This window comes from Mesitornis unicolor, unplaced genomic scaffold (assembly GCF_000695765.1).
Source record: "Mesitornis unicolor isolate BGI_N332 unplaced genomic scaffold, ASM69576v1 scaffold14953, whole genome shotgun sequence".
Classification (NCBI taxonomy): domain Eukaryota; kingdom Metazoa; phylum Chordata; class Aves; order Mesitornithiformes; family Mesitornithidae; genus Mesitornis; species Mesitornis unicolor.
Window position 1 is genome coordinate 40,973 of NW_010176819.1, and position 9,196 is coordinate 50,168.

The 9,196-nt window shown below is 51.8% G+C and overlaps 1 protein-coding gene across 1 annotated transcript; it reads right to left on the reverse strand.

Annotated features, from left to right (window-relative positions):
• Positions 1 to 6,520: 6,520 nt before the first annotated feature.
• Positions 6,521 to 8,908, reverse strand: LOC104538597 (dentin matrix acidic phosphoprotein 1-like). The gene is made up of 6 exons (XM_010181853.1): positions 8,855 to 8,908; positions 8,696 to 8,743; positions 7,968 to 8,222; positions 7,642 to 7,809; positions 7,274 to 7,590; positions 6,521 to 7,202 (listed from the first exon to the last, which is right to left on the reverse strand). The coding sequence occupies exons 1-6, from the start codon at positions 8,906 to 8,908 to the stop codon at positions 6,521 to 6,523; spliced, it is 1,524 nt and encodes a 507-aa protein (XP_010180155.1).
• Between the last annotated feature and the right edge of the window lie 288 nt (positions 8,909 to 9,196).

A 9,196-nucleotide genomic window follows, 5' to 3' on the forward strand; every position in this document is an offset into this window, starting at 1 on the left:
AAAAAACCCTCAACCAACCAAAACCCAAACCAGCTCTGCAGTTTTTCTGATGCCAACGCAGCAGCCTCCAGTAAAGAGAGACACCAGCACCACAAGGGACGTGGGGCTGGGGTGGCTGGAGGGGCTGCCCTGCAGAAGCATGCGTGTGCCCAAGCTTTGAGTTTATTTTTAATCAGAACCAGAGAACAGAGAGTGCTCGTGGGAGGTGATTTTAAATGTAATTAATGGGCTGCTGCTCCAACCTACTTAAAAAAAGGAAAGCTGACTATAAAAACCTGTATTTCACCCAAGATCCCTAAAAAGCACCAGGATAATTAACGTGTGTTTAAGTGCCTCGCGCAACCAGCACCTATGTTTAGCTCTCAGGCCAGGGAGCAGGCACTGCCTGGGCAGGCCACAGGCAGCAGCAACCCTCATGGCACCATGCATGGAGATGCCAGAAGGGAAGTCAGCCAAACACATCCAAAACACTTCAATTTAAAATAACAATAATAAGAAATAAATTTTTTGAAGCATCACTTCTCAGGGTTGGAGCATTTGTCTCTTAATGCTTTTGCAAGAACTCCAGCTGTCCAAGGCAGTGGGACTTAGAAGAGTGACTCTTTTGTCTGCTTCATGAAAATAATGTTGCCTTTGTAGATAAACAGCTTTAAACAAAACACAAAACCGGTTGCCTGCCTCCAGGGCATGTGCCAACAGGTGACAACAAAAAAACCCACATTTTTTGGAAAAACATTGACATGATGAGACAAGCACACAGCGTACAGCCCACATGTGCAGATGCAGTGGTCTCCCTTCTGCACTCCCATCAGCTTTTTAATGTGTACCAGTACGCTGCTGTGTTGCTGACTACACGAGAGCCAGTGGGGGAGGCAGACAGCCCACTCCCCAAGCCCTGCATGGGCACATCACTGCCCATGAGCAGCAGATGATGACAGACCCCCCTAGCAGCTGCTGCTGTGCCCAAGCCCTGACATTGGTCCCATGACCCAACGGTGGTGGGGTCTGCACCAGCTTTGCACTGCAACTGGGTGGGCTTGCACCCAGGATGGCACGGCAGGGGCAGAGTGTACAGTTGTGCTGTAATTGCCCAAGCCTGCGGAGACCTCATGGTCGGAGCATCCCTGTTTGCTGCAGGCTGACACAGCTCCTATGTCCAAATTTAATTATTATTTTTGCAGGGCAGTAAATGAGCAGAGCGGTGCACTCCTGGCCTGCTGGGGTCCACCATGGGGCTGAGACTGCGGTCAGGGCTGCACTGTCCTATTTCCACACCCTGGAGCTACTCTGGAAGGAAACCTTAAGGCCAAAAATAAGTAAAGAAAACAAAACCAGAAGGACACTTTGAGCATAGCAGCAAGAGGCTGAGGTGCTTGCTGCAGCCTGCAAAAGGAGCACCTTTGCCATGTAGCACAGTGGCCAGGGCACCTCCGAAATGGGGGGAGGTGGGAGCACTGAAGGCAGAGCTTGCCCCAGCTCCCAGCTCTCCCAAGGTGCTGTCAGGAAGAGGAGCGTGTGTGTGATGGCCACAAACCAGGAATGTAAGTGAGAAGCAGAGAGAGAGTGCGCCAGCAACAGCATAAGAATAAGGGATCCCTCTGTCATCTCCCTTACTTCTCACAGCACAAACCCAAATACAAACCAACATCAGCTGGGCACCAGGCTTGTTATTTTTTTGCAAGCAGTAGATTTTAGAAAAAAAGCAGAAGGGGAGAAAACCTAAAATGCAGCATGTGACAACCCCAGTTATCAGTACAGACTCTTTATGTATTTGCCCTCTGCAACTAACATTTCATATGATTTGCCTTTTCTCTGAAGCAAGAAATCAAATAAAATTATTTATGCACCTGGCAAAAAGGCAGATCACAAATAGCTCTGTAAATGCCTGCAGTTTGAGGCAGCCTAAACTGCTGAACAGAAACCCAGCAAATCACTGAGGCAAGGTCACAGGGTTATCACAAATCCCAGCACTTGCCACCATCCAGGTCCTATTGTGTTTGAGCAGTATCTGTATATATTTACTCTGGGTTTTTTGTTTGTTTTGTTTTTTTTCAGAAGGGAAAAACCTGCACACCTGCTAGAAAAAGTTACCGGGCCTGGTCCCACCACCAGTCCACTGCCTCCAGACACAGTCCCACAACAAAAACAGTAGAAAGAAAACCAAATAAACCCTCCAAAAGGCCCTATTTTCAGGAGGAGAGCAGGCAGAGAGTCCAGGTTCATTGCAGGGGTACCCACTGACAACCTGCACACTCAGCTCAGGAATTCAGCTCTGTGCCAAAGTCACATCACCATCTCTGGACAGCCTGGAAGGCGTGGAGACACACTGTTCCCTGTGCTGGCAATGGCTGCCTACCTCCCTGTCACTGCATGCCCTGCTCGAACCTGCAAAAAACCTCTGCATTTGGGCTTAAAAAAGCTATTTACAGCAACGGCAGAGGGCACTGCATGTATCAGCGGGAAACTGCTGAGCTAGCACTGGTCGTTATTGCGTACATACCTGAATTGCACAGTACATGTATGTCTATCCATGCATACACAGACAAGTATGTGTCTGTTGCAATAAGTACCTTAACAATCAAACTCATTTTATTTTTTAAAAAGTTGGCTTTGAAAGCTTTCACACTATAATGAACCTACTTCTTGCTCTGCTGGTGAAACAGCACCAGGTCTTGGATGGGAGAGGACAGGTGTTGCCTCTACTCCCCAGTTGCAGGTTGAGCTCCTGTTTACAGAAACCAGATGCCTTTTGCTAAAACAAAACAGAAGCCCTTTACAGCTTTGTAGTTCAGCGTGTGAAAACAGAAAATCTTGAACTGCAAACCACTTGCTCACTCTGTAGCTTTTACATCTCCATAGTGATTTTGGGGTGCAGTACAGGTATCACATAGCCTCAGTGGATGCTAACACTTGCATGTTATGTGGTGCCCAACTCCTTGGGCCTACACTAGGGGAACCAGAAACCTCCAAGGACATGGTTGAGCTGGGGAGGATGAAAATTTTTTGCCATTTGCTATTCAAGTGCATGACATTGAAGGGAGCGGGAAGAAAAATTTCCTTATAGCATTGAAAAGGTTTGTCATGTTTTGGGGTTTCACTGACGTCAGAGGCTGTTTTCCCACAGCTGAGACTTTTCTTTTGTTCAGATTGACGGCAGCAGTGATGCCGTCAGAGTTTTTTCCTCCCAATTGAAAAGGGCAGAGAAATGCAAGCAAACTCCCCCAGCCTCACCACGTGCTTGGCAAGGAGCAGTTCCCGTCATCAAAATCCATCACAGGGGGTAAGGAAGGGACCACGTCACCGATCGTTTCTTCCACAGCTACTCCTATTTTGCTAATGACAAAAAGGGGCCAAGGAAAAGCCCTGCAGCCCAACATGCATATGGATGGACTGGAAAAATGCATACATTGACTTGGGCATTTTTTATCCTTGCCTAACCTACTGGGCAAGCTGACTCTTACAATTTCATCACCCAATCAGCCCAAAATGTGATGCAGGGGCACCTCCAGGAAAAGTAGAGCCCATGGCTGACCTTCCCAGCTGCTTTTCCTGCCTACCTGACAGCAAAGAGTGGGAGCACTCCTCTCAGGTGCTTGCTGCAGACAGGTCTCCATGCCACAAAAAACACACACAAAAGCTCCCACTAAAAATTACTTAAAATCCTTAAAGTGAGCCTCTTTTGGCTATGCTATCTCTGGCCATCTAAAACCTGACCCTGTGGAATGCTGCCTGCCAATGAGCAGCAGATGGCAAGCGAGGTGGCCCTTCTTGTACACTGGTGCACAGCATTGAGTGGGTACAGCCCAGTGCCAGCAGTGTCCCCAAACACCCGCCCATCCTTGTGGACATGTGCTGCCAGGCACTGGGCACATCCCTGCACCAGCCCCCTTCCCTGTGGCCAGGCAGGAGGTTTCCCCACAGCAAAGGGCTGAGTTTTCCCACTGTGAGGGCCAGTCCCATGGGAAACTGTCCTGGCAGGCAGCAGCCAGCTCTGGCACCAGCTCCCTGGCCTTTGAGGAGCAGCCAGCCAGCAGGAGGCAAATTTCAGACATTGCTGGCAGGGACACACGTGCAACCATAGCACGTTCCTGGGAAAGGGGACCCACATGCAGGGGGAATGCAGCTGGCCACCCTTCCAGCCACCCAGAATGCCACAGGGTACATGCCCTGTTTGCAAGTCACACATCACTCCTGCTCAAACTAAAGCCAAATCAGCCCCGTTTTCTCTCTGTGCGTGAAACAAGAAGAGGACAAGCACTTTCTGTCCCCTTTGCTGGGGGCGAAGGCAAGCAGCCCCTACCCAGCTGTGCAGCGCTGCCACTAGCAGGAAGATAAGGATGGACAGAGGGTCACGCATAAACTGCAAAATAACATTTCATAGAGCACATACCGTCCTGCCCTCACAATGTCCCAGCCACCCCGCCCACAGGCTGAGCTTGCCACAGAGCTGCGGGACAGTCTTCGCTTTCCAGGAGGGGCCCAAAAAAACCCCCTCCTTGTCCTCATCCTCACCGGCTGTCCCCATGCAAGTACCACCTCTGATGGCCCCAGGCACAAGACCCCGCCCCGTGGCGGAGCCAGCTCCTAAAACGTCCCGATTGCCCGAGCAGCAGCACCGCTTGCTGGACGCGAGAGAGCGCACAGCAGCGCCCTTCCCCGTACTGCTGCGCCGACGAGCCAACAAATATTACCGCAACTTTTAACCAGAGCAACAGCTGTCACCCGGCCCTTTTTGCACCTCTGGGCTGCAACTAAACCTGCACTTCGTGTCTTTCACCCCAGTGATGGGGCTGTGCACCAGCGTTTTGGTACCCGCAACTTTGACAGGCATCATCACCATCACAGCATCCCTGACTTCGCACACAACTGATGCAAAGGGTCTAAAAAGTAAGGGGCAAGTCGCAGCTGAGGTATCCACTGCGAAGTGGGGATGAGTGGGGTGGAAGAGGCTTGATCCCAGGGTGGCAGCACAGGGAAGCTGCGTGTTTCAGAGCTGATGTTTTACAGAAACAGAAAAAGCTTACACAGGTGGAAATTAAATCCTAAATTACACTGAAACCAGGAGCTGTTCAGCTCCCAGCTTTTGTAGTGATGGAAAAAGTCTACCGATTAAGTGCAGTTTTGCTATAAGCAGTAAAAAAATATATTTTATTTCTTGACTGGTTCTTGAATTCAGTATTGCAATGCCCAGCAACGACAGCACTGACCCAAGGCAGCTGAAATGCTGCAGCCCCCCACACTGCCCGCTTGGAGACTGTTCCTGCAGAGCCACGTCTCCACGCTGCAAAACTGTGCAGCTACGGAACAGCCCATGGCTTCCTCCATCAGCTTTGATACCCATGCTGTGCAGCTTGTCCTACACACATGAACAAGTAAGAAGAGCCTGGATGAGCTTTTTTTTTAAACAAATAATGTGTTATTTACTTGCTTGTTGGTAGGGAGAAAATAAAAAAAAAAAAAAAAGGCACACTAAGTAAAAGGGGCTTTACCCCGACCTACCTGGCTGCAATAACCCTTTTTTCTCCATTCACCTGTGTGTCTCTGCTGCAGGGGTCCTGGCACTAGGGACCACTGCAGCACCCAGTGCTGGTGGTCTGGGACACCTCCTGCATCCTGGGGCTCCTCCTTCCCAGCACCTCAGGAAGAGCAGGACAGCTCTGGCTTGCAGCAGGTGATGGCCATAATAAAGCAAAACCCCAGGCCCAGCTGCTTTGGGTGCCTGGAAATAAGGGGGTGGGAACACCCCTCAGCCCCTACTTTCCTCCTTGCCCCTGACACACTACAGCTCCCGACTTACTCCAGTCCAACCCCAAATCACAGTACCCAACTCCCCTAGAAGAGAAAAACAGCAACACCTCAAACCACACCACTGTGGAGTCTGACGTTTTTAATGGTAATTAAGGAAAACAGGGTACATTTCAGCTTTGAAATACAAGTACCATCAAGGCAAAAAGAATACAATATAATTTTTTCTGTACATTTCTTACAAAATATTACAAATGGCCCATCCTGAAGTGGTACTCCACACACCGCTGAGCCCACGTGCTGTGCACACACATCAGGTGTAGCTTTTTCTCCTTATGTGCAGGACATGGAGCTACCAGAAAGCTCCCATTATCATCTGGGCAGATGCTTTTAGGACAGGAATAGGTAAATAGAAGGGGTGAGCACAGAGACCCTTCTGCCAGGCCTGCCTGGGCACAGCTTCTGGGGTGCCCAGCCACCACCAAGCTCTCGAGGCAAATGGGCAGCATCACCCTCCTGGCACTCACAGCTCTTGGCCACTCTCTGGTTTAGTATTACAAATGGCTCTTCTCGCTGCAGTTTGGCATTTTCCCCATGTCCAGCATCTCCTCCCACTTTGTGCCCAATGCTGTGTGGCCAGGTCAAGCCCTGGCAAACTCATCTCCATTTTGTCCACAGCATCTTCTCAGAAAGAAGTCAACCAGGCCATATAGAAAATAAATTAACCCCCTCCTCCCCCTGTATCCCCAGCACTGATGAGGCTGCAGGGCATGTGTCAGTACGCATCCTGGCAGTCATTGTCATCGTAGTCAACAGCAGGCTTGTTGCGGTAGGCACCTGGCCGCCGCTTGCGGCTCCCACTCTCCAGACTCTGCAGCGAGCTGTCATCCCTGTGGCTGCTGGACTCACGGGTGGCATCCTCCTGGGAGTGGCTCTCCTCGTCGTCATCATCACCATCCTCCTGGGACTCACTATTGTTGCTCTCCATGGACCTACTGTCCTCGCCTGCATCATCCTCTTGGCTGTCGGTGTCCTCAGGGGATGCACTTTGGCTCTCAGCTGATGTGCTCAGCATGTCCTCATCAGAGGCAGAGTCGTTCCCATCCTCCCTTGACTCTTTCACAGTGTCCTCTGTGGACTGGCTCTGGTCACCATCATCTTCCCCAGACTCACTCTGATCACCCTCATCTTCCCCAGACTCACTTTTGGGCGCAGAGGGTGCGCTCCTGTCCTCGACAGACTCCCAGTCCTCCTGCCCTTCCTGGGACTGGCTGCCACTGCGCTCACTTGATGTGCTCACCACCTCCTGGGACATGTCCCCCAGGGACTCCCTCAGATCTTCATCCGACTGGTCAGTGGTACCTTTCCTGAACTTGCTGTCCTCGTCCTCCTTGGAGCGACTGTCCTCCCCTTCCCCATCCTCCCCGGAGCGGCTGGTGCTGTTTTCCTCTGACTGGCTGGCAATGGACTTTTGTCCTCTGGGGATGGGCTGTCTTCCTCTGAGTCAGCATCCACTGCCTCCAGGTACCTGCTGTCACCATCCTCCCAGTGGTGGGAGCTGCCCCCCCGGCTGCTCTCCCAGCTGCTCCCTCGGGCATGGGAGCCAGCATGGCGACTCTTGTAGCTGTTGTGCGGGCTGTCAAAGACAGAGGGGTCATCGCCCTGCATGGCTTTGTCATCGAAGTCGTAGCTCTCCTCCTGGCTGCTGCTGCTGCTGCCCCCTCCCCGCCTGTAGGTCCGCTCATACCAGCTACCATGGTAGTTCCTGTACTGCCGGTGGTCTGCACCCATGCTCTCGCTGCTGCTGCTGCTGCTGCTATCGTGCCCTCGGCCAGCCCCAGCATCCTCATGGCCAGCGCCGTGGCCATGCTCGCCCGCCCCGTTGACACCAGCCACGTAAGTAGGACCTTCACTACCCTCTGCCTCCCCATTTTCGTCGAAGGTGTCATCTCCACTGTCATCCTCCTCATCCAGGAGCCCGTCGGCATGAGAGGGAAGCCCATTGCCTCCAGTGCTGTGGTGCTCTCTGTTGTTACCATCATCAGCATCATGTGCATCCTCCTCCTAAGGAGATGACAAAGGGAGATGACTGCAAAGGCTTGCAGATCACAGGTGCTATTGGTGCCGCTCGCCACGCAGGCCAAGCGATACCTGACTGACACCAGATCTGGGACTCAACATGCTTTCTTGGTGGACCAAAACACCCCTTTCCATTCACTCACCAGGAAACCAAGGCTGTTCCCATCCCAGGCATTTGTGTCTTCATGGTCCACCCAATTCAGGTGCTGAGCCTCCCAAGCTCTGCCTCCCTCGTCTCGGCTGTCAAGCTTGCCCAGCTCCTTGCCCACAGTGTTCCTACTTGCTGGGTCCCCAGCAAGGCTTTTGCCCCCCCTCTCCACACTGGCAGGAGGGTGTCTGCCACCTCCACCACCTAGGAGGTCACCCAGCTCATTGATGTCATCTTTGCTTGCTGTGTCCTGAAAGAAAAACATGACACAGTGCTTTGGTTAATTAAATGCCACTGCACATTTACTGCTATTGCTGAAGGACAACACGTTGCTCCTAATCCATGTAAGTGCTCAAGTCTTTGTCATTGCTTGCATCTCAGCCCTTCAGTTGTTTCTGCTGATGCACAGAAACAGCTACCAACAAAAAAGCAATCCAGAAAAGCCCAAACTGTGGCAGTTTGGAGTAAGAAAAGCACTTTTTCAGGACCAATGCAGCACAACATGTAACGGAAATTGGGACGGTGCATAGGGAGGCAAGGCGAAATTGAGCTGAAAGAGCTTGGAAAGACGGAGTAAGATGGGCAAAGCTCAAAGGCCTGCAAAAGCAGCAGCTCTTCCCCCAGGCGCCCAGTCCCAAGACACCTGCCCAGGGCTAGCTCCCCATTGCAGACTTGCTCTGCCAGCAGCTGCCACCTGCAGGACCAGGGCACCCCAAAGCTTACCTCCTGCTGGGCGCTGCGGCAGGGGTGGGCGGGCTCATGGCTGGGGACCTAAGGAGATCCAGGAGACATTTGATGAGCGACCAGCAGTTGAGCAGTGCACCCCAGCTGGGCAAAATTGCTGGGGTTTGGGATTTGAGTACCTGTGCAGTGGGTACTTACAGGGTGAGCACAGGCTGCAGCCCAGAGGAGCAGCACTAGGAACACAGCCCTCATGTCACTTGTGGTCTCCATGGCTGCAACAGGAAGAGAAGTATTTGCACACTAGAGCAAAGCATTTGCACATGCCCCACAAAGCCCCTCTGACCGACACAGCTTCACCATCCCAGCAGGTGGTGCCCAGCCTGGCATACTGTCAAACAAGCCAAAGATTTGTCTTCATGCCACCTCCTAGTATCTCCTGTGCAGGGACTTCCCTTTAGTTTGGGATTTGACATACCTGTCCATGTTCTTGCAGACTTTTTGTCTGAGCATCATTAAAGATTGGGAAAGCTGCTATGAATT

Bases quoted from the DNA above. Each gene is read 5' to 3' on its own strand.
- LOC104538597 (XM_010181853.1), bottom strand. From the start codon at position 8,908: ATGAGGGCTGTGTTCCTAGTGCTGCTCCTCTGGGCTGCAGCCTGTGCT. The intron at 7,810-7,967 runs GTGAGTGAATGG...TCATCTCCTTAG, and splicing joins GGAACAGCCTTGGTTTCCTG to GAGGAGGATGCACATGATGC. The intron at 7,591-7,641 runs GTGGCTGGTGTC...GCTGGCCATGAG, and splicing joins GTAGTGAAGGTCCTACTTAC to GATGCTGGGGCTGGCCGAGG.